The following is a 24,554-nucleotide window of genomic DNA, read 5'->3' on the forward strand; positions in this document are numbered from 1 at the left end:
TCATGTAAAATGACAGCAGTTACTGTCCTCCCCTCCCATGTGGGCTAGTGTGTGGGGTCACGCAAAGCGAAATGGCCTGGTCTGGTTGTGCTTCATCCTTCCGTGTGATGCTGAATGGAGCTTCAGTAATTTGTAGAAACACTGGGAAGTGGCATAAGTATTTTATTTTAATTTGTAAGAATAAAATGGGAGAACACAAGTGCACAGACATTACATTTCAAGCCTAAGCTTGCTTTAGAAACTTTAAAAGAAGACTCAGTCAGCAGAACCTAAAATGTGGGGGAGAATTGGCCTTGCTGGTATTTCTTAAATCATTCAGGATGATTCAGAAGTACAGCTGTTACTGGAGAGAGTGTTTAATGCCACCAAACTTGGTTTATTTTAGAAACAGGTAGGTGCTTTCTGGAATTTTCATTTTTTTTAATATATTTTATTGATTATGCTATTACAGTTGTCCCATTCTCCCCCTTCCCCCCTTCATTCCCCTCCACCCTGCACACCCTCTCTCACCCACATTCCCTCCCTTTAGTTCATGTCCATGTGTCAAAGGTTCTTTAGCTTCTACATTTCCCATACTATTCTTGCCCTCCCCCTGTCTATTTTCTACCTACCATCTATGCTACTTATTCTCTGTACCTTTACCCCCTCTCTCCTCCTCCCACTCCCCTGTTGCTAACCCTCCATGTGTGCTCCATTTCTGTGGTTCTGTTCCTGTTCTAGTTGTTTGCTGAGTTTCTTTTTGTTTCTGTTTTAGGTGTAGTTGTTAATAAATGTGAGTGTGCTATCCTTTTACTATACATGTTTTTTATCTTCTTTTTCTTAAATAAGTTTCTTTAACATTTCATATAATAAGGGCTTGGTGATGATGAACTCCTTTAACTTGACCTTATCTGAGAAGCACTTTATCTGCCCCTCCATTCTAAATGAAAGCTTTGCTGGGTCGAGCAATCTGGGATGTAGGTCCTTTCATGACTTGGAATACTTCTTTTCAGCCCCTTCTTACCTGTAAGGTCTCTTTTGAGAAATCAGCTGACAGTCTGATGGGAACTCCTTTGTAGGTTACTGTCTCCTTGTCCCTTGCTGCTTCTAGGATTCTCTCCTTTATTTTTATCTTGGGTAATGTAATCATGATGTCCCTTGGTGTGTTCCTCCTTGGGCCCAACTTCTTTGGGACTCACTGAGCTTCCTGGACTTCCTGGAATTCTGTTTCCTTTGCCAGATTGGGGAAGTTCTTCTTTATATTTTGTTCAAATAACTTTTCCACTTGTTGCTCTTCCTCTTCTCCTTCTGGTACCCCTATAATTCAGATGTTGGAATGTTTAAAGACGTCCTGGAGGTTCCTAAGCCTCTCCTTATTTTTTTGTATTCTTGTTTCTTCATTCTTTTCTGTTTGTTTTTTTCTTCCTTCTGGTCCACTCCACTGATGTGAGACCCAGCTTTCATTCCATCACTATTGGTTCCCTGTGCATTTTTCTTCATTTCACTTATTGTAGCCTGCATTTGTTCATCTAATTTGCTACCAAAATCAACCAATTCTGTGAGCATCCTGATCAGCAGTGCTTTGAACTGTGCATCTGATAGGTTGGCTATCTCTTGGTCGCTTAAAAAAACTGGCTCTTGGGATTTTAATTCTGGTTGAACCATCTCCCACCCCCCCTTTGGTCTGGTTGCGCCTGTTACATATGGAGGGCGGAGCCTTAGGTGTTCACCAGGGTGGGGCACCCCATTCGCTGGGTTGTGACGCTGTATGTGGGAGCAGGGTCCGAGAGGGAACAATAGTGCTTGCTCCGCTCTTCGTTGGACCCAGTCCCTCCCCCGCTTCTCCCGAGCAAACTGGACCCCTCTGGTGCTAATTCCTGTTGGGTGGGCTTGCGCACACTGTGGGACCCTCCAAGGACCTCTCCTGTGAATCTGGGAGTCCCTCCCTGCTCCTCAACCCCCACGGGCGTTTTCAATCAGTGTCCCAAGGCTCTATTTCCCTGTGCCGGGATCCTGGGTTGCGCGCATTGCCTTTCTTCACAATCATCACCTTGCTGGGTCTGCCAGTTGCCACCCCTCAGCCAGGGTCTGCCATCTGCCGCTTGCATGCTTAGGGTCCACCCGCTGCGGTCCTGCGTGCCCCGGATGCCTCACACACCCAATCCCAAGGCTCTCTGCTCTCCGAGCCTCAACCCGCACCCAGATGCCTGACTCCGCCCCTCCTCCTGGTCTGGATCGACACGTCTGTTTTCTTGGTTGTCCGACTTCCATTCAGATCAATTTTCTGTCAGTTTTGGTTGTTACTCTGTTTCTAAATTGTTGTCCTCTCTATCTTGGTTGTGCAAGGAAGCACAGTGTGTCTACCTATGCCTCCATCTTGGCCAGAAGAAAATGGAATTTTCTTTTACTGTGATTTAAAATACATGAATAATTATTGAATGTCCTTATTAATGGTTTCCCTCCCCCAGGGGTATCACTGGGTGGGAGGTGTTAGTTATAGATGGCTTTATAAAAGTTTTCCACAAGGAAGCGCTGCCACTTGTCGGGCCAGTCCCCCCAGGGGACTGGTGACCCTGGGCCTGGCACTTGTCCTGAGAAGTTCATCTAGGATCACTTGCTTCTGAGAGGCTGCTTCCGAGTCACTATTGTAAATCTCTCTCATAATGCCCTGCATGGCACATCCTAAGATTGGATGTTTTCTCATTTGTTTACTGCCTTTCTCTCCAATTAGAATGTAGGTTCTTCTAGAGCAGAGAACTTGCTCATCTTTACTTCTGTATCCCCAATATGTCTGCACCCTGTGTCCCTAATACCTGACATATATCGTAGTAGATGCTCAATAATGGAAATTGAATATATGATTTTAAATGTGCAATTAAAATTTATTTAATCTTTAGACCAACTTTCTGCGGGGGCGGGGAATAAGTATTCTAGTCTTCATATTACAGGTGCATAAATGGAGGCCCACTTACCAGTCCACGGTGATGCTGAGGCTGGCACTCCAATTCCCTAAACCCCACACCCCTGAGTTTTCCAGTGTACCACCCTTCGGACCTTGGGCCCTACAGGGAAACCTTCTGAATGTGCCTGTGCCTTGTTTCTCCCAGTCCTGGAGGTGGGGCCTGGTACTGGAAGGGAACTTCTCCTTCCAGACCCTCAGCAGCTCCCTGCCAGCGGCCTCTCCTCAGGGAGGCAGGATGCGACCAAGTGAAAAGCTTTTGAGTCACATAGACCAGGTTCCAAATTCTGCCTCTCTTGCTGTGTGATCCTGAGAAAGTTATTTTCCCTCTTTGTCTTCTTTTCCTTATCTATAAAATGGGAGTAAGAATTATACCTCATAAGAGATTCTTATAGAATGTGATAAGTAGGTTGCATGATTTGTCCCAGATGATCTTTTGTCTCTTTCTCCCAGTCTCCTCCCTCTTTTTTTCTCTCCTTTCTCCCTTCTTCTGATGGCAGTGACTTGAATTGCCGGTCTCACCACATACTGGTGGGGGAGGGCATACTGACTAGGTGCTCTTGTGTCCTCTGACCTTACCGGGGTTTAGCTCCTCAAAGTGCTGTGAGCTGAGGCTGGGCTCTGGTCAGGGGTTGGCAGCAGCCATCTGAGACAAAAGAGCAAAACGGTGGGAGAGCTGATACTGGAGTCTGGTACCAGAGAGCAATGCTGGTTTCATTAGATACACCCGAGGTTGGTATAAGGCCCCATGTGATGTGAGCATGTCCACACCACATGAACCCTGGTATATGGCGATGCTCAGGCTGCTCTCTGGGATTGGTGGGGTTGCTCTGGCTGTCTGCAATGCAAGCCCCTCCCTTCTCTGAGGATGGCAACTCAGTCTCTGCTTTCATCTCTAGAGAGAAGTTAGGAAGAGGTCTGGGGGAGGAGCATTGAGAAGTCCTGGGACCTCTGCCCTTGATCATTTTGATCTATCCAGCCCTCTGTTCCTGCCAGCTGAACTTTCAGCCTTGGGCTCATCTTTAATACTTGCACCTTTTGCTCCAGGCACAAAATTAAGGAAGACATCCCAAGCTTGTGCTGTTCCCAGCCTTTGCATTTACCCTTAGGTTTTTCTGAAATCCTCCCCCACTTCTTTATTGAAGCCACATGGTTAATAGAAATATTAATTGCTTCAGTTTGTGAACTGGACCCAAATTCTGTCACTGGTATGGACTTAGGCAATCACTCAGAACCTCTCAAAGCCTTGGAACTGTTTTGGGATTATGAGTCTTTCTTTCATGGGTGGCAGGGTAAGAATTCTAGGGATTTTGTGCTTTGCACAGACCACATGTTCTATCCCAAGGCCTTCCTGGGCTCAATCCTCAATCCTGTCTGCAGGCTCTATTAGAACCTGTGCTGTGCTCCATGCAAGCGTCTCTGCCTCCTAAACCAAATGGTCAGCATCGTGAGGGAGGACTTATTTTCTATGGGGCCTGCCACCAGCAGACACCAGATCCGTATCAGAATGTCCCATCATAGAACAAAAGGTTTAATGACATGATTTTAGGTTCCTGAAACATGTTCCTGTTCACTGGGCAGAATTTTTTGTCAGGACAGTTTTCAGATCAAAGGCTTCTTCTCTACTGGAATGGTAGAGTCTGTGGTACACGCTACACGCGGCCCTGAGGCCTGAGATCAGCTGCGCAGGAACAGCGTGACTATCTGGGCGTGAGAATCCGCCACATGCATATACCTTGTGGGCCTCTGTCTTGAGGCTGGGAGGCCTTTATAGAAGATTTTTAGCTTGCCCTCTCATCCTCAGCAGCCATGGCTCTGAGCTGCAGGGAGCCCACAGACACCTGAGGAGGAGGTGGTGGTAGAGAAGCAGGCTTAGGATCAGCCTCAGAGGATGCAGGCTGGGAAAATGTTTTTGTTTGGTGGAGGGGAGGAAGGGATGTGGACAGATGAAGAAATGTTCTTGAAGCTCTGCTGCTTCCATCTTTCATGTTGCTTTTACAGGACATTTTATCCCAGTTCCTAGCCATGCCCAGTCATCAAAGATTTCTTTTGTCTTTTTTTTCCAGAACCATGTCAGGTGGAAGTGAGGCTGCTGCTGGCCTACAACTCCAACTCACGCATTCCAAAATCCCCCTGGATCGAGGCGGGCGAGATACCATCCCAGGTGGAAACCAGCATCGAGGGCACCATCCCCTTCAGCAAGTCTGTAAAAGTTTACATAATGCCCAAACCCGCAAGGCGCTGAGTCACAAGCAGTCTTTATTCCTGTGGCCGCCAAGGCCCTTCTTGGGTACGAGTGAGCCAGAAGCCTGGAGGACTTCACCTGGAAATGGTATATAGGCCTAAGGAGGAACAAGTGACCCTTACACTCTCATCTGGTATCAAACACAAGATAAATTATTTTGCATTAAGAAAACAAAAACCTTCTAGTCTGTTCTCTCCTCGCCATCACTCCCTATAATAAAGCCGAGAAAGCACCAAGATGGTCCTTAAAGTAATTTGTGTGGCTATAGAATCAACATGTATTCCATATGCTTCCATTCCTCAGGTTTGAAACAGAGATCCAAATTTTAGCTATCTCCAAAGAACCAGTTATTAGAGTCAGAATCATCTTTAATCATATTTTATTTTCAATTGGAGTTGACATACATTATTGTATTAGTTTCAGGTGTACACCCCAGTTATTAGACATTATGCAACTTAGTGATCATCTCGATAAATCTCACACCCATCTGACACTACACATAAACTATTATAAACTATTAAAGAATATATTCCCTATGCTGTACTTTACGGTCCCGTGACTATTCTGTAACAGCTAATTTAAATGTCTTAATCCTTTCACCTTTTCACCAGTCCCCACAACTCCCTTCCCATCTGGCAACCATCAAAACATTCTCTGTATCTGTGATTCTGTTTGTGTTCTGCTCGTTCATTTATTTTGTTTTGTTTAGATTTAATTTTTGATAGGTATCTACTTATTGCCATTTTATTATTCATAGTTTTGATCTTAAAGAAGACCCTAACATTTCATATAATGCTGGTTTGGTGGAGAGGAACTACTTTAGCTGTCTGGGAAGCTCTTTATCTGTCCTTAAATTCTAAAGGATAGCTTTCATGGTTGTAGGTCCTTGCTTTTAATCACTTTGAATATTTCTTCAAATCCCTTCTGGACTGCAGAATTTCTGTTGAGAAATCAGCTGAGTTTTATGGGAGCTCCCTTGTAGGTACCTAACTGGTATTTTTTTGCTGCTTTTAAGATTCTCTCTTTATCTTTAACCTTTTGCATTTTAAGTATGATGTGTCTTGGTGTGGGCCTCTTTGGGGTCATCTTCTTTGGGAGTCTGTGCTTCCTGGATTTGTGTGTCTTTTTCTTTGACTAAGTTCAAGAAGTTTATCTGTCATTATTTTTTCAAATAGGTTTTCAAATTTTTGCTCTCTCTTCTTCCAGCACTCCCATAATGGCAATGTTGGTGTATTAGAAGTTGTCCCAGTAGCTCCTTACACAATCCTCATTTTTTAAAAAATTTATTTTGCTCTTCTGATTGGGTATTTTTTGCTTCCTTATATTCCAAATCACTGATTTGATTCTTGGCTTCATCAATCCTTCTGTTGATTTCCTGTAAATGGTTTCTTTATTTTAATTAGTGTTCCCTTCATTTCCGACTGGTTCTTTTTTATGCTGTTGACATTCTCACTAAGACCATTGAGCGTCCTTATATCAGTGTTTTGAACTGTGCATCTAGTACATTGCTTATCTCCATTTCATTTTTTGGAGTTCTGTTTTTTTATTTGAGACATGTTTGTCTCTTTATTTTGGCACCCTCCCTGTGTTTGTTTCTATGTATTAGGTAGAGCTGCTACTTCTCCCTGTCTTGGTAAAGTGGCCTTATATATATAATAGGTGTCCTGGTAGGGTCCAGTGGCATAGCCACCCCTATCACCCAAGCTGGGTACCCAAGGTGTGCCCTCTGTGTGGGCTGTGTACTCTGCTCTTGCAGTTGAGCCTTGATTGCTGTTGGTACATCAGTGGGAGGGATTTAGCCAGGGCAGTCAGCTGCAAGGACTGGCTGTGATCACTGCCCACTGACCTCAGACCACCATGGAGGATCAGTTGTACAGGGTCCCCCCACCCCACAGAGCAAGACTGACTTAGCAGGGCTGTGGTGCCCAATGAATCTGCCCCTTGAGTGTGTTGCTTCTGTAGGTGGTTGGGTGGTGATGCTTGAACATGGTCTGAGGTAGTCCCCTGGATACATTGGCTCTGGGGCTTCCTGGGAGGTGCAGGCCAAGGTCAGCCACCCTCTGTGTTGACTGTGGCCACCCAGCATTAAGCTACAAAGCAGTCTACAGATGGCTGTTACCTGTGCTTGGCTTGTAGATGCCCAGGCAAGGCCAGGGCTGGCTGCTGCTAGTGCCTGGCCTGGCACTCTTAGTGAGAAGTATGGGGCATGCTGAGGTCAGATGCTGCTTGTTTGAAAGAATTTAGGAAAATCTGAAGCTTGAGCCAAGACAAGCCATTTATATGGAAAAGCCACCGGAAAGAGCTTGAGTGGGCCTGAAAGTTGGGTGGGATAGCGTCTCAGAATCACCCAGCAGGGTAAACACTGTTAGCCAGGTTGTTGGGAACTCAGATATGATGCCCACCTGCTGGCTCTGTGAGGGGGAGGGCTCAGCAAAGGAACAGTGGCCTCTGCCAACACTTCTGTCTGGGAGAAAGCTGTCCTCCAGGTTTTGCCTTGATACCAGACAGTTCAGTTCTTCCCTGTATGTCCCTGGTGCCTTTTAAGGTGCTGCCCTCATGCTGGAGCTCAGAGGGAGTTAGTCTGAGTAAGTTCGTTCATGGGCCCTTTAAGAGGAACTCCAGAAGTTTCCATCTCCCTCAGTCTCAATCCCTGCTGCTTTTTACAGCTGGATGTTATGGGGACTTTTCTTCCTGGCACTGGAACCCTGGGCTATGGGGTCTGATGTGAGGCTGGGCCCTCTGGCTCCTCAGGGGAGTCCTGTGAAGTTGACCTATCCCTGCTGATTTTTATTGTGGGTGTGAGATCAGCCTGTTCTGCATGTCTGCCCCTCCTACCAGTCAAGTCATTTGTATGGAAAAGCCACTGGGAAAAAAAGCCATGTGGTTTCTTCTTTAATTCCATAGTTGTAGGACTTCCATTCAGCTCAATTTCTGACAGTTCTGAATGATGGTTCTGTTGTTTGGTTGTAATTTTGACGTGGTTGTGGGAAAAGGTGATCCATGTTTACTTATGCCACCATCTTGACTGGAAGTCCCCCATAGTCTTTTTTCTTAAAGCAGCAGTCTGTTTGCCGGGGCCAACTCCAAAGCAGCTCTCCCAGTTTTACTTTTTCACATAGATAGTTCCTTGAACTAACATAGATTATCTTGCTGAGATGGCCCTGCCATAACTTGGGCAATTAGCTGGGCCAAGGACTAAATGATAGCTGAACAAGGAATCATTTTCATCCCTGAGGGGGATTCTTGATCTTGCCTGCCACCATCCTTAGACCCAAAATAGAAGGGAAAGGCTGAATTTTAGAAGAGAACCAGGATTATGGGATCGAGGGATCCAGTTCCCACTACATCTCTGATGAGTCCAGTGTTGGGGTTACATGTGAGTCAAAGGTGCAGTTGGAGTGTAGGAACAGCAGCTCCTCCAGAGACGCTAACTGGTGAGGGCTGGGTTCTTTACCTGTATATGATCCTCACAACAGCCAGATGAGACTTAGAGTTACGTCACTGGTAGGAAAGCTGTATAGGTACTAGTACTAAGCTTGTATTCATTCAAATCTAATTTGATTCCAAAGGCCTGAGCTCCGCCACCTCAGGGCAGGTATATGGAAAAGAGCCTTCCAATCCTCAGTCCTCTGTGCTTCCGTTTCCTAATCTGTAAAATAGAGATAGTTATACCTTCCTTAAGGGTTATTGAATGGATCTAATTAAATAATGCTTGGTAGAATCTGAATATATAGTCAATTTTGATCATATTCAGTACTTAGAAATCTTATTAAAATAATGATTCGAAGGTGGAGCTGGAATTTGAACGCAGGCATGTTTGACTTTGGGTTTTAAGGCGCTTCCGCATGTGCCCAGCCTTGTTGTCGGCGCTTTACTCCAGTTAATTCATTCAGGCCTCACAGCTGCCCTGTGAAGTGAGTACTGTTATCTTCCTTTGATAAAGGCAACTGAACTTCAGAGAATTAAATAACTTGGCCTGGGTCACACAACTAGTAAATATCAGACCTGGGATTTAAACCCAGGCAGTCTGGCTCCAGGAGGTTATAACCATTATAGAGGGAATAAGGAAGAGGGATCCTCTCCAGGGAGCTTACTTTCTAGTGTGCTCGTCTGTTTTGTACATCTCAGACGTGCCATCAGTAGGGTCCTGTGTGACAACAGTTGATGCTCTGAATAGAGTGCCTGCCTTGGAGATAAGACGGAGCTGAAGCAGGCTGAGTGAGACCGTGGCCTGGACACAGGCTCCTCCTGGTTCTGCTGGGTCGGAGCATGGGCAGCCCCAGGAAGGCCCCTGCTGCTGACCGAGCCCCTTAAGCCACAGCCGTGGAAAGCCTTCTAAGGGAACAGTGTGTTGGGTCCCTTTTCGGATATAGTACTCCTTTTATAAATATTCTTCGGTTATATAAAATCCTTTTACAGGTGGCTAATGCTGGGGCTTTGAGGTAATGTCTCTCTCCTAAGAGACAAAGCTAGGACTTGATTTTAGGTCTTAAAACACAAAATACAGTACTTTTTCCACCAAAGGTTGAGGTATCCTAAGGGGCAGATTTTGGCTTAGCATCAGGATAAGTGTTTTAAAACTGTGTAAGAATTCATTGCACTAGGAGATAAGGAATTTGTGCTGGATGTGTTCAAGCAGAGGTTGAACAAGCTCCTGACAAGTTTGTTGCAAAGGAATTCAAGTATATGAAGGGTTGGGCTCAACCTTTTAAATACCTTTTACACTGAATTCTCAGGTTGTGTGAAATATGAGAATCTTGATAGTTCTGCATCTGGTTGCACACTTTCTCACTGAAGTGAAAAAATGACACACGACAAAGATGGAAGGGAGCCTAAAGATGACCCTGGTGTGTCGCCTTCATTTCACAAGAGAAGGTGCAAGCCTGGAGAGACCGAGTTAAGTGCCGAAGCCACGGCTGAAACCCAGGCCCCCTGGTTTCCGTAACAGGAGTCCGTTGTTCCGTCTGGGTCAGCAGTCTGCTGTGCACCCAGCAGTCAAAGCCAGAACCCTATGTGTCACTGCATCTCTGCTGCTGGCCTCACCCCTCACAGAAAAACAGCTGTCAAGTCCTTCAGATTCTGCCTCCTGAAGTGTTCCTGACTCAGTTCCCTCCTCATTATATTTATTGTTACTGTCCCGACGCAGCCACCAGCACCTCTCGGGCACGGCACTGGCTTCCTGATGAGCTTGTCTCGGATTTTGCCCCGTCAGTCCATTCTTCACGCAGGTGTCAGAGTGAGCTTCCCAAAACCCAGGTCTCACACCATTCCTCTGCTCAAACCACTTTAAGTGGATCACTTCTGGTCCCAGGAGTCTGAGTTATTCCTAAAGGATCTTCATGCCCTCGTGTGGTCTCTAGCTGCATACTCCTGGCCCCAGACACTTCTCTGTACTTCCCCAGCTGTGGGGAAGTACCTGCAGCTGTTTCCTGTGCTCGCCGTGCTCTCTCAGACCTTCGTACCTGTGGAGCCCTGGAATGTGCTCTTCAGGTTGTCCTTTGTGGTTCCCTCTCACTTTCCAGGACCAAGCCTCATTCTAGCAGGGGTGTCAAACTCATTTTCACCAGGGGCCACATCAGCCTCACGGTTGCCTTCAAAGGGCCCAATATAACTTTAGGACTGTATAAATGTAACTACTCTTTAATAGTTAAGTGAGAGCTTGGCGCTGCCACCAGGTAGAAACAAGGTGCCAGGCTGGATTCGGCCCACAGGCCTTGCATTTGCCACCTGTGCTCTCAGACCTGTTGTGTCTGGTGTGGGCTTGGTGCATTGCTTCTTTTCCCCACATAGACCTTCTTCAAGCATACTATTTATCGCAAATTCACAAATACAAACCCCTCAAAAAGGAGGCTGGAAAAAAGAAGTCAAGAGGCTTACAGGAAAATGACAGAGACTGAGGAATCCAAGAGGATGTTCTCTGTTAGAAGGCAGTCTCTCCTCAGCCCCACTGAGTTGTTTGTAAGTGCGGGCCTTGTGGTAGTTGAGCTTCCAGTTCTTCCAGGAAAGCCAGAAATCTGAATTTTCAGGTAAAAACCCATTTTTAAAAAACTTAGTTATTAAAGCAAATATTAAAATTACTCTAAGACAAACAAATTACATCTCCAGGTAGGTTTATGCCAGCTTGGAAGTTCTGCATCATCGCTGCATATTTTATATGTTTGTTTCTTTGAACTAATATGTGAGCACCTGAACAGTAAGGACGTCGATGTTGCATCCCCAGCACAGCTCCTGGCACACAACAGGCAAGGAGAGAATGAATGAGTGTAAGAATCCAGAGCAAACTTAGTACCATGGCACAACTGCAAAAGCCAGCCCTGACATTCCAGTTTCTGAAAGGATTTTATATTTGACTTTGCATGATTGACTTCAGCAAACAGAATTATGGGGAAGAAAGGTGCACGCCTAGCACTTGGCAGAATTCTTGCCTTAGGAACCACTGAAGCAGGAAGAAATTAGGTGTGGGCAGTGAGGACTGTGCAACCTACAAATCGAACCAGAGACTTTAATAATTAAAACCTGGACTAAGTATAGTGTCAAGTGGAAAAACTAGCTTCTCTCCAGGTTCTGCACATTTCCAGCATTGACTATATAGTGCACGGTCAGGAGTAGGGACTATTTATTAGCAGGTTTATATAAGATTTAATAACCTCACTTCTAGATATTTCTGTCCCAAGAAGAATTTGTACTGTTCTCTTTAACATGGGACAACTCACTCAGGAACACTGATTACACCCACACCCAATTCAGTGCCCACTGGAGCTGTCTCACCTTACATTTAACCAAAAATAGGAAGAAAATTAGCATCAATAGAAAAGCAGCCTGAATTTTATTAAACATCCTAGCTATGTACTCGTACGTGCCTGCCTTTATGAGCTGATGGAAACTGGTATCTCTAAAGTTCCTGTCATCTGACAAATGCCTGGCTGCAGAAATGGGACTGAACAGGACCTCCCCAGACCTCTAGGCTGGGTGGTGGGTGTGCAAGGATGTCACTCCCATGGTCCTCCTGAGGCGTGTGGTGCAAAGAGACTAAGACACAGCATCAGGTCTTGGTGTTTCTTCTGACCCAGGTAACATGCACTCCAACAGAGGACTTGTACAGAGATGGTGTCTTCAACTAAAAGGGTGACTTCCGTGTTGGAATTTCAGGTAAGAACACGTATTTGGTTAGATGGAGAAAAACTAACCAGGGCAAGCAGAGGATGAAGAAAGTTTAGGGCACCGTCCCATTCACAGTTAAAATTTAAAATATAAACTCAAAATGCTAATGCAGATAGTAACAACTTCTTTGTTGGACCACTAGGACATTCAAATGAAATAACACACATAAAGATCCAGCTGTAAGACTTGAAATTCAATAAATATCAATTCTTGCCTTGTATCCTCATCCCCCTTCTTTGTGGATGTGGGTCGCCCTGTGATCCTTTGCTGTGTATTTCCTCCTGTTATTCTGCTACTAATTCTAATTCCAAACATAAAGGATGTAAAGAAGGAACTGAGCGTCAGACCTGAGAGCTGGGGATTTTATGTGTATTATCTCATTTAAATGTTGGCAAATAGCCCTATAAAGACAAGACTAGTTAACTATACAAAGTTAACTAGGCTTATTGTGGTAATCATTTTGCAATATATACCAATATCAAATCATTGTGATGTACACCTGAAACTAATACAATGTTATATGTCAATTATACCTCAATAAAATTGTAAAAAAGACACAGCATTGGATTCTATCTGGGTCTGCCAATTGCTGGGTGAGCTTGGAAAAATCCCTTTGCTTTCCATTATGATGGTTTAAGTTCATCTTTTCTTTCTGGACCACATCTTAAGTTGCTGCTCTTTGGCCCCCTTTACCTTTGGTCCATGACCAACTGGGCCAGTCAAGTGATAGGACTATGGGAAACTAAAGTCAGCTTTTCTGAGGTTGCTGCCTCAACAAGGGCAATTTTGTTTGGTTATGGTTGTGACAGATCCCATGCCTGGTAACTGTCTTGTTGAAGTGTTGCCAAATATTTGTTTGGTGAGTAAATGAACATCATCTTCTTTAAGATTCAGGTTGTATTATGTCCTTAGTGATGTCTTCCCTAATTTTCCTCTATCGTGATAGGGTAAGTTAGTCCATCCTTGTAACTATTATAATATTGACACACTATCTTTGTTGTTTGGTGTGTCTTTTCCTCTAACTCCTGAGGGTAGAAACCAATTTACTAATCTCTGTACCCCCAGGGCCCAGCAATAACTGGTTATAAGAAAATTGGTAAGAGACTCTCAGTAAATGGGCATAAAAAATTGCTGAGTAAATGAGACACAGTAGATAGTTCCTTTAGGCTCCATAAAAGTGAAACTTAACTGGCTTTACCCAGCAGCCCCACTAATAGATAATGACAACAGTGGCTTCAATGTATTGAATCCTTACCACATGCCAGGCAGTGCGCTAAGACTTTCTATGGATTACCCCATTTAACACAGTAACTCCAGGTACTAATATTAGCCCCGTTTGACAGATGAGAACAGTGAAATTCTAAGGCTTAAATAAGTGCCCAACCACTGAGTGGCAGGCAGAAAGCCACAGTTCAAAGTCAAGTCTATTTGACACCAAAGCCCATGCTCATCATTCTTTAAAGAGGTGTGGGAGGGAGGATGAAAAATAAGGTGATGCTCCTAACTTATTCTACTTCTGTCATTCCATTCTAAGGCTTCACAAAGGCCACCTGGCAGTTGGTAGAACAAAGACTATCCATGGCAGTAGGGACTGTTAAAGGGCATCTGGTCCAGCCCCATCATTTAATAGTGAGGGAATCGGAGGCTCAGAGAGGACTGTCTGGAGAGGCTCGGGTTTAGTTAGCAGGACAGTCTGCCTGAAACCCAGTATTGGGGATAGCTCCTTCTGCTGTTACTGAAGCGCTCTCTGAGTGAATTCAAGGTTCTGCTCGTGTCGTCTGCACAGACTTTCCCTGACCACTTACTGAACTAGTTCAATCACTCCTTGTCTTCCTGCTTTATTCTTCATCATAACAGAGTCTACGTAATTATGTATTTATTCATTTGCTTGCTTATTTTCCCCACTAGAATATTCACCTCATGAGGACAAGACTTTTAATGTTTCTCTGCAGTCTATAGCAGTGCCTGGCATATAAAGCACTGGTTGACCTGAGGGGTAAACATTCGAAAGCATCAAGTACAATGTGATTTTAATGCACTGAAGTTTTTCTTTGTTTCTCAAAAATTTTTTTTCTTTATTTTTGCCTTTATTTTCTCATACTGATCTAACACCACTTTATTAAACTTTGATAAATGTCCATCTCCTCTCCTGATTTTCAGCATCCCCCCTCCCCCACTAAGGACAGGGACCTTGCCTTAGCCATTCATGCATCCCAAAGCCAACCTAGCTCAGACCTGGCATGAGCAGCTGTTCAAAAATGCTTGGGGAGGCTGGCATGGAGAGTGGTAAGAGTGATAATCACAGGCATTGTTGCTTAGTAATTTATTTTCGGAAGGCTCCATCAGCAGGTGGAGTGGAAGACCCCTCCCACCCTGACACCTTGGGCAGCCAAGGCATTATACTCCTTCACTGCCTGCTCTGTCTGGAGGACCCGCACGTCAATGCCTTGTTTCTCGAGGTACTCCAGAGTTGATGGGGGCACCTGGGAAGAAGGAAAAAGACGAGTAAGTGGTGTGGGGAGGCCCCCAGTGTTTCCTTTCGGTCACAAGGCAAGTATACTACTCTACAGAACTAAACAGGGACAACCTGATGCTCTGCCTGCTCAGTCACTTTGAATGTGATGGCCACACAGTACAGATGCTCACTCAGCAGTGTCTACTGCTCCCACTGACTGGTACAGTGAAGTCGCCATTGTTCACACATGCGCATTCCAGTCCACTCTCCTTGGCACCAGGTTACATTGATGTTGTGCAAACTGTTCTTGTTATATTAACAATGGCTGGACTTTTTCTGGACAGACCTCGTGTAAAAGTGTCTCAATAGTGGCAGCTATTATCAGATATTCTCAACTCTGGCTTGTCCCGAATATTATTTGTATATTTTAATTAGACTTGCCTCTTCAGAAAAGCACTGAACTATATATATATTTTAAAGATTTTATTTATTTATTTATTTTTGGAGAGGGAAGGGAGGGAGAAAGAGAGAGAGAAAGAAACATCAATGTGTGGTTGCTGGGGGTCATGGCCTGCAACCCAGGCATGTGCCCTGGCTGGGAATCGAACCTGCGACACTGGTTCACAGCCCGTGCTCAATCCACTGAGCTACGCCAGCCAGGGCTGAAATATTTTTTTAAATGCCCAACTTTACTTTTCTAAATGTTTGAACAATATTATAATAATGGTAGCTTTATAGATAGGAATTATTTTAATGGGGGAAAAACTAGGTTAAACTGAAAAGTATAAATAAATAAAGGGCACCTTCATCAGTAGGGAGCTGGATTTTAGAACATCTATATAAAGAATGAGGTACCTCTCTATACACTTAGGTGAGAAGCTATCCGCAGTGTAATCATGTAAGTGAATAAAAAGTTGCAGAACAATATGTATAGTGTGACCTATTTATGTAAGAGTGGTTATGAGTGTATTCACGTGTATCTGAATGTGTAAGTGTGTGTGTATTTGTAGATGTGCAGAGAACTGGAGCAGTATACACAAGTGTGGAGACTGGGGAGGGTAACCTTTCACTCCCCCCGCCCCGCCACATTTCTGCATTGACTCTTGTGTAAGTAAAATTAAATAAACTTTTTTTTCATAAAAGGGGAAGACATAACTTCAGTGCATCCAAGAAAAGAAAAAGTAGTATAAAAACTACCATAAAAATATGAAGTGCTATAAAATTCTAAAGAACCAAAGGCTGATACTTGTGGAGCCTGGGAAATTCCAAGATTGAGGGCTTTCTGAGAAACACTTGAAACGATACCAATCCAGGGCTAGGTAGAGACTGGAGAGTCCAGCCCTGGCGAGGAGAATAGAATGCAGCCATTATTTTATGCTGGGCCATCCATCAACTCATGAGCAAGATGAGGGTGCATGATACAAAGAGATGAACACGCAACAAGAACGTATCTCCAAAGTGCCAAGAGATCAACGGCTGTCCTCAGGACACTCATGTTCACCAATACCTTACCTTCAAGGCCTCACTCATCCCTCGGCCAATCACAAGGGTCTGCACACCCTTCTTGACAACTTCCTCCACATCTGCAGGCTGCACACCAGGAGAATGCTGGGTGTGGAAAGAAAAAGTATACCAGCTACCTGCTCTTTTAATCTTTCTTTGCAATTGGCATTCTTGTGGGACTCATTCATTCATTCACTGAAGAAATGCTTATTGGCACAGAGGTTTACTCTGTGCCAAGCTTTATTCGGGGCCCAGGGAATAACAGATGACATGGTGCTGCCCTTGAAGCCCTCTACATCTAGTGAAAAATATACAAAAGACTAAAAAGAAATTAAAATGGTTCTACAAGGGCTGCAAGGAAGTAAGTTCACAATGCTGTGAAACATAGTGAAAGAGCACTGAATTCAGTCCTGGGGTGAGTGGAGGAGAGACTGTTCCATGACACAACCACTGTCTGCACCGCAGCCTGGACCCAGCCAGCATGGAGGCTGCTTTCTGCAAGCGCCCCTTAGAGACTGTCTGATCCCAATTGAAAGCAAAATATAACATAATTGATAACATAAATCAGCACCCCTCTCTTGCCTCCTGCTAATGTACTGGTTCACGAGTTGTTACCTGACCAGGTCAAGCACGTAAATGAATTTCCCATACCAGGTAGCCTTTGTGTACTATTACCCATGACTATCTTCCCGCCCCCACCCCACCATGTTCTGTATAATTCTCTGGCCCTGCCAAGGGCACGTGGATCCATTTCATCTTGCAGCTGCCCGTGACATGCCCTGTGTGTAAGTTTCCTTTAATAAACTCTATTAATTTCCAGACTGGAGTGGTCAACCTCTTTCTTCAGTCTCTCTCTGCCCTGTGCTTATAGGAGTAAATTTTCAGTCTCAGAGCTTTTCCCTGGATCTGTGTGTACTAATAGGGGGGTTGGGACAGGTAGCTCGGGAAGGCCTCCTAGAGGAGGGGAATTTAAGCTGATACCTAAAGGACAAACAGGAATTAGCCAAGTTAAAGGAAATCAGGGAAAAAGGCATTCCAAGTTCAGGGAGTAGCATGTACAATGGCTCAGAGGAAAGAAAAACCTAGAGAACTACAGGTGCTTGGGTGTGATGGGAGCGAAATGGACAGGTGAGGGAGTAGGAAGAGATGAGGTAGGAGAGGAAAGCGCTTGGACAGCATGCCAAAATTTGGACCATGGAAAGATTTCATAAGACTCCCACACCATTTCCTTTTTCCAAGACACTTTTCCACATAGCTCCAGGAAAAATTCTGTTGATTTAAAACCTACCTATCACTAGGTAAAGTCTTCCCAGATTCCCCCAGGGATATTTAAGGTAAGGTGTTCAATGAAGATTAATCCAACATTAAAGGATGGTGGCTTCTGAACTGCTTGCACTTCTGCAAAGGGGAGCTGGGAGTTAATTGTTTGGGAAGTACCAACCCAACTACTGGGCTCCACCTATTATGTGTCCACACAAGGATGACACTCTCAGCACTGAAGCTTGGAAAGACAAAGCCTGCCTTCCCTGCCACAACTATTCTCTTCTTTCATTCAGTCGGCAAGCACTTACTGAGCACTCTACACCGGGCCCTATACCAAGCACTGAGAAGCACTGAGGTGGACTAAAAGCGTCCTTGGAGGAGTTTTAGTCATGTAAGGTTAGTGAACACATGGAAATAGTTTCAAAATAGTTAAAAAAAAGGATGAATTAGAATAGAGTGCAGGGTCTCAGAAGCCAGACCGAGTAACTATGAGTGGGCAACCATCGTGGATGATGTGCTGTCTTAACACATTGCGTACTGCATCGAAATCTCTAAGACATACGCCAGGGACCACAAGTTTTTGGACAAACTACATGTTATTTAAATCATCATAACTACAGATTATAATGCACTTTAGGTGTTGTTTTTCTTTTCTTTTTTTTTTATTATTTTTTTAAGTCTTTTTTTTTTATTTCAATCATTGTTCAAGTACAGTTTTCTCCCCCCTACTCCCGTTCCAGCCCCTCCACCCAACCCTCCCCCCTTCCCCCCATTACCCCCCACCCTTGGTTTTTGTCCATGTGTCCTCCAAATTTGTTCCTGTAATCCCTACCCATTCCCCCCTGAAATTCCCTCTTCTCTCCCCTCTGGCCACTGTCAGACTATCCCCTATTTCAGTGTCTTTGGTTATATTTTGCTAGTCTTTTGTTTTGTTTTGTTGTTTAGATTCCTGTTAAAGGTGATATCATGTGGTATTTGTCTTTCACTGCCTGGCTTGTTTCACTTAGCATAATGCTTTCCAGCTCCATCCATGCTGTTGCAAAGGGTATGAGCTCCTTCTTTCTTTCTGCTGTATAGAATTCCATTGTGTAAATGTACCATAGTTTTTTGATCCATTCATTTACTGATGGGCATCTAGGTTGCTTCCAGCACCTAGCTATTGTAAATTGTGCTGCTATGAACATCGGGGTGCAAAGGTTCTTTTGTATTGGTGTTTTAGTGTTCTTAGGATAGAGTCCCAGCAATGGAATTGCTGGGTCAAAAGGCAGATCCATTTTTAGTTTTCTGAGGAAGTTCCAAACTGCTTTCCATAATGGTTGTACCAGTCTGCAGTCCCACCAACAGTGCACTAGGGACCCCGTTTCTCCACAACCTCTCCAACACTTGTTGTTTGTTGCTTTGTTTATGATGGCCATTCTGACTGGTGTGAAGTGGTATCTCATTGTGGTTTTAATCTGCATCTCTCTGATGGCTAGCGATATTGAACATTGCTTCATGTGTCTTTGGATTTTCTGTATGTCCTCCTTGGAGAATTGTCTGTTCAAGTCCTTTGCCCATTTTTTAATTGGGTTACTTGTCTTCTTAGAGTGGAGTCACGTAAGTTCTTTATATATTTTGGAAATTAAACCCTTGTCTGAGGTATCATTAGCAAATATGTTTTCCCATACAGTTGGTTCTCTTTTTATTTTGATACTGTTTTCCTTAGCTGTGCAAAAGCTTTTAATTTTGATGAGGTCCCATTTGTTTATTCTTTCCTTTATGTCCCTTGCTCTAGGAGACAAGTCAGTAAAAAAGTTTCTGCGTGAAATATCTGAGATTTTCCTACCTACGTTCTCTTCTAGGACTTTAATGGTGTCACGCTTTATATTTAAGTCTTTTATCCACCTTGAATCTATTTTTGTATAAGGTGTAAGTTGGTGCTCGAGTTTCATTTTTTTGCACATAGCTGTCCAGTTCTCCCAACACCATTTGTTGAAGAGGCTATTTTTATTCCATTTTATGTTGCTGCTTCCTTTGTCGAATATTAATTGACCGTAGAGGCTTGGGTTTATTTCTGGGCTCTCTGTTCTGTTCCATTGGTCCATGTGCCTGTTTTTATGCCAGTACCAGGCTGTTTTGATTACAGTGATCTTGTAGTATAGTTTAATGTCAGGTATTGTGATTCCTCCTACTTTACTCTTCTTTCTCAAAATTGCAGCAGCTATTCGGGGTCGTTTATGGTTCCATATAAATTGTTGAAGTGTTTGTTCTATGTCTGTGAAATATGCCATTGGTACTTTAATCGGTATTGCATTGAATGTGTAGATTGCTTTTGGTAGTATGGACATTTTAATGATATTAATTCTTCCAATCCACGAACACGGTATATGTTTCCATTTGTTTGTGTCCTCCTTGATTTCTCTCCTCAGTGTTATGTAGTTTTCTGAATATAGGTCTTTTACCTCTTTGGTTAGGTTTATTGTTTTTCAATAATTATAACTTTTTTTTACAAAAACAATTAAACAACTAATTAAACAATTAAAGTTCCTAGTACTTTTTTAACGTATGGTACCACATAAAACATTTTCCTCTATGAAGAGGGACCAAACAAAATTTACATAAGTATCTAGATTCACTCCTTTTTCCATGGGTGGCACAAACTCTACAGGCTCTCGTAGGAAATTTTTTCTTTTCACTTGCTGGAATACACGTAGGTTCATGCTGCTTCATATCACCTGACAACCTTTTGGGTGGATCTTTACGAGGTGCTCTCCTTGCACCCCCAGGGGAAGGGCTGGACAGATTTGTCTCTGGTTCTGGAGAGCCTTCATTATTGTCATCCATTATCCAGTCTCTCAGCAGAAACTGTTCTTCATTTCCTCTTGGCCCTTGTTGATAGCTTCTATTTCCTTTTTCATGTTGATATCATTTGCAGTGAGCTCATTGTAGCTTCCCTGTAGTTTCTGGTAGCTCATTGTGAGCTCATTGAACTTCCTGACAATCATTGCTTTGAACTCAGTATCTGATAGTTGAGTTGCCTCTATTTCATTTAGCATTCTTTCTGAGGCTTCCTCCTTTCCTTTCATTTGGGAATTGTTTCTTTGTCTTCCCATTGTTTGTGAGACTCTTCTGAGAGCAGAAACTGTTTATACTTCATTTTTGCTCGTGGATTGAGGCGCGCCAAACACAAGAAAACTGGTGAGCGGTATGAAGTGTGTTAACTGAGTCCTAAAGTGTGAGCAGAAGTGTGCCTCGAGGCAGCGGTTGTGGGAGGGGTGCATTCTGACCAGAGCTGGAGCTGACGTGGCGGCGCAGGGAAAGAGCTGCTGCAGACAGCACCTTTGACTTCACTGGTGAATTCTCTGTGGGGCATTCAGTGGAAATCCTTAACAAAACATTAGCAAATCCCAGGATAATTCAACATGAAAAAATCAATGTAGTTCCCCACAGTAAAGAAGAAAAAGCATATAATCATCTCAATTGATGCAGAACAAGCATTTAATAAAGTTCACCATGTATTTATGATTTTAAAAAGGCTCCCAGCAAGCTAAACTAGAAGGGAAACTTCTTTAGATGAAGGACATCTAAAAAAACCCTACAGCTGAGTATCAAATATAATGCTGAAATATTAAACAGTTCCCCTCAAGGACTGGACATAATAGTATCAGCTAGGCATTTATTTCCTTCTTATCTCTTAGACCTGTCCATTCCTCTCAGTCGCCACTGCTGTTGCTCTGGTTTAAGCTACTTTCACTTCGTGTGTGGACTATTGCAGTGACTTTCTAACTAGTCTCCATAAAATCACTTCAGCCTACTCCAATTATCTGTTCTTCAAATGCAGGCAGAGGGATTTCTAAAAACACAAAACCATTTATTTTATGCCTCTGCTTAACAGCACTTGACGGCTTCTCATGGCCCTTAGAACAAATGCCAAACACTTTAACATCGTCTGTAAGTGTCTGGCTGCCTCTCCAGTCTCATTGCATTTCATCATGTTCTGTACTTTGGACAAAAAGGACTCTGTCCACTCTTCAACCACAGCATGTTCCCTCCACCACTGTGAAGAGGGATGAAAAGAAAATCGACAGATTGGGAGAAAATATTTGCACATCACATATCTAGAATATATGAAGAACTCTCAAAACACAACAATAAGAAAATGCAATTTTTAAAATTTTTTTCATTTATTTTCAGAGAGAAGAGAAGGGAGGGAGAAAAAGGGAGAGGAACGTTACCAATCGGTTGCCTGTCGCACGCCCCCTACTGGGGACCTGGCCCACAACCCAGGCATGTGCCCTGACTAGGAATTGAACCAGCGACCCTTTGGTTTGCAGGCTGGCACTCAATCCATTGAGCCACACCAGTGTGAAAACAATACAGCTTAAAAAAATGAGTCAAGTATTTGAAAAGAAAAACACTTTCCCAAAGAAGATATATGGGTGGTTATGAAGAACCTCATACAATACTCTGTAAGTCGCTATGGAAACACAGACTAAAATGATACAATGAGATACCGGATGCTGGTGAGGATACAAATACACTGGATCTCCCATACATAGCCAGCGGAAACATAAATGTAGACCTACTTCTGGAAAACAGTTTGGCATTTTCTCACAAAGCTGAACATTGGGACTCAGAAATTACACTCTCACGTATGTATCCCAGAGAAATGAAAACTCACATTCACACAACAAAACTGTACATGAATGTTGATAGCAGCTTTATTTGTAACAGTCCCAAACTGAACACAACTCAAATGTTCCTCAACTGGCAAATGAGTAAATACATCATGTTATGATCCAAATAATGGAATACCACTCCGCAATGAAAAGGACAATTTATTTTGATACACAGGATGACATGAATGATTCTAATGTTTTATGTTAAATTGAAAAAACTGTATGATCCCACAGAAACTAATGTCTTCCAAATAATGAGAATAAAGCTATATGAGTCCATTAATATGACAAGGAAATGTGACAGCTGCATTAGGTCATTTGGCGAAATATTAATGAGATCCACATATTAGGTAATAGTATTTTATCAGTGTATTTCCTGGTTTTGCTTATTGCATTGTAATTGTGTAAGACAACATCCTTGTTTGGGGGAAATACACGCAGGTATTTAGGAGTATATGGGTATAATATCTGCAACAGTTAAAATTATATATATTGCCCTGGCTGGTGTGGCTCAGTGGATTGAGTGCTGGCCTGCAAACCAAAGGGTTGCCAGTTCAATTCCCAGTCAAGGCACATGCCTGGATTGCAGGCCAGGTCCCCAGTAGGGGGCACTAGAGAGACCACCATACATTGATGTTTCTCTCCCTCTCTCTTACCTTCTAAAAATAAATAAATAAGTAATCTTTAAAAAATATATATAATGATGGAAAGGGTGATAAAGAAGATATGATAAAGTGTTAACACTTGGATCTGGGCAAAATGAGAATTCTTTGTTATTATTCTTGTAACTTTTCTGTAAGTCTGAGGTTATTTGAAAATAAACAGGAAATTTAAAAGTAAATAAAATTAAGAAACTAAAGCAGGAATGGAGCACATACAGCCACACACTTCCTGATCTATTTAGGCAAGGAGACAAATCTTAACAGAAGGCAGGTGGCTACACAAAGCAGAGCAGATGCAGCACATCTTTGCCTGCTCTCTCCCTGTGGGGTGTGCAACTGCTGCTGACACCCTTCACTTAGTCAGTGCGTGCTCCAGAGCTGCTAACAAAGCCAGTCTCTCTCACTAGTACTCTTTTGTATTCAGACACACCTCATCAGCATCTTCCTAAGGAAATTACACTAAGACTGTATGAGCTTATGTTTTAGGGAATGTCACAGTGTTCTGAGTTAGAACAACTGCGTGTCAAAGACTGAACCAAGCTCATCAGCGGCAAGAGTACATTCTTATCTTGAGACACTGCAGAGCCAGTGCCCAGGTGTCTCTGCCTCCAGCTTTCCCAGTTCTCCACAAAGATCAGAGGAGATTAGGACAGATGGGATTCTTGTTCTATAAAGTTTTTTAGGTTTGTGCATTCTTTAAAGGCATAACAAAAAAGGGGATATTTTTTTCACTTGATTACAATAATTGATCCTTAAAGAACATAAGAGGATTGGATTAAACACCCTCTTTCCACAGTTCTGTGATCAATCATAGAACCACCCTGTGCCAAACAGTGATGATATGAAAAACCTAACATTTTTTTCCGGAGCTATGAACAAGGTATGCACTTAACAAATTAGGGTTGGAGAGCTTCACCTTCCTTAAGTAAATGCATTTACCTCAATTACTGAATGATTCCTTCCTTGAACAAAGAACACCACCTACTTGGAGAAGCACCGTGATGCCCAGACTCTCAGAGCTCACATGCTAGTATAAGGAAACAAGGCCACAGCTGGGCGCGGGGGTTGGAAACGGGGGACAGGGGAGGAGGGGGAAGAGTAAAAGGTGGTAAGAGAGTTCAAACCATAATCGCCCGGAGATTCAGAGACTGGAGACAGCACTAGCCCATCAGATTTGCCGATCAATGGATCTCCAGTGACGAATGTGGCTGCTGTGTGCTACACTGCAGGCCCAGGGCGTCACAAAGAGAGCAGTGAATGCTAACCCCCACGGGCTGCGGATCCAGGCGTTGGCGGGGATCACTCAGAGCCTTGTGCAGAGAGAGGCCTGTTACCGAGGCGTCAGCAACCCCCCACCAGCTCCTCCTCTGCTTCTTCCACTCCCTCAGGGCAAACCACCAAGGCTGTCTTCCCTCACTGATTCTGTTCCTCTTTTTCCGAGAGGCTTGACATCACACGACCTGGTAAGGTTTTAAAAGTTTATTGTGTTTTCTTGGGGGAAGGCTACTATTTGCTAGGAAAATGCCCAGCTAATAACCATTATGCCACCTAAACAATAGGGTGGCATCTTATAAGACTTGCATATTTCCCCCTATTTTATATCAAATTTGAAAAGAAAACATTCCTAAATTACTCTTTCAAGGAAACATTTCCTTCTGCCAAAATAAAG

At 43.5% G+C, this 24,554-nt stretch overlaps 2 protein-coding genes across 3 annotated transcripts in view; one reads left to right on the plus strand and one right to left on the minus strand.

Moving 5' to 3' along the window:
• The window catches only part of INTS4 (integrator complex subunit 4), a 104,844-nt gene extending 99,425 nt beyond the window's left edge, over nucleotides 1-5,419 (plus strand). Inside the window, exon 23 of the mRNA XM_028515359.2 lies at nucleotides 5,005-5,419. Within this exon, the coding sequence (XP_028371160.1) occupies nucleotides 5,005-5,183 (179 nt within the window). The 3' untranslated portion in view covers nucleotides 5,184-5,419. The remainder of the gene's footprint in view (nucleotides 1-5,004) is intronic.
• A 9,236-nt stretch (nucleotides 5,420-14,655) lies between these two features.
• Nucleotides 14,656-24,554, minus strand: part of AAMDC (adipogenesis associated Mth938 domain containing) — a 39,381-nt gene continuing 29,482 nt past the window's right edge. For both annotated transcript variants that reach the window (XM_028516264.2, XM_036028768.1), the window contains exons 3-4: nucleotides 16,312-16,407; nucleotides 14,656-14,827 (exon numbers count right to left, since the gene is read on the minus strand). In XM_028516264.2, coding sequence (XP_028372065.1) covers nucleotides 14,687-14,827; nucleotides 16,312-16,407 — 237 coding nt within the window. In that variant the 3' untranslated portion in view covers nucleotides 14,656-14,686. The remainder of the gene's footprint in view (nucleotides 14,828-16,311; nucleotides 16,408-24,554) is intronic.

Source organism: Phyllostomus discolor, chromosome 6 (genome assembly GCF_004126475.2).
Source record: "Phyllostomus discolor isolate MPI-MPIP mPhyDis1 chromosome 6, mPhyDis1.pri.v3, whole genome shotgun sequence".
In the NCBI taxonomy this organism is placed as follows: domain Eukaryota; kingdom Metazoa; phylum Chordata; class Mammalia; order Chiroptera; family Phyllostomidae; genus Phyllostomus; species Phyllostomus discolor.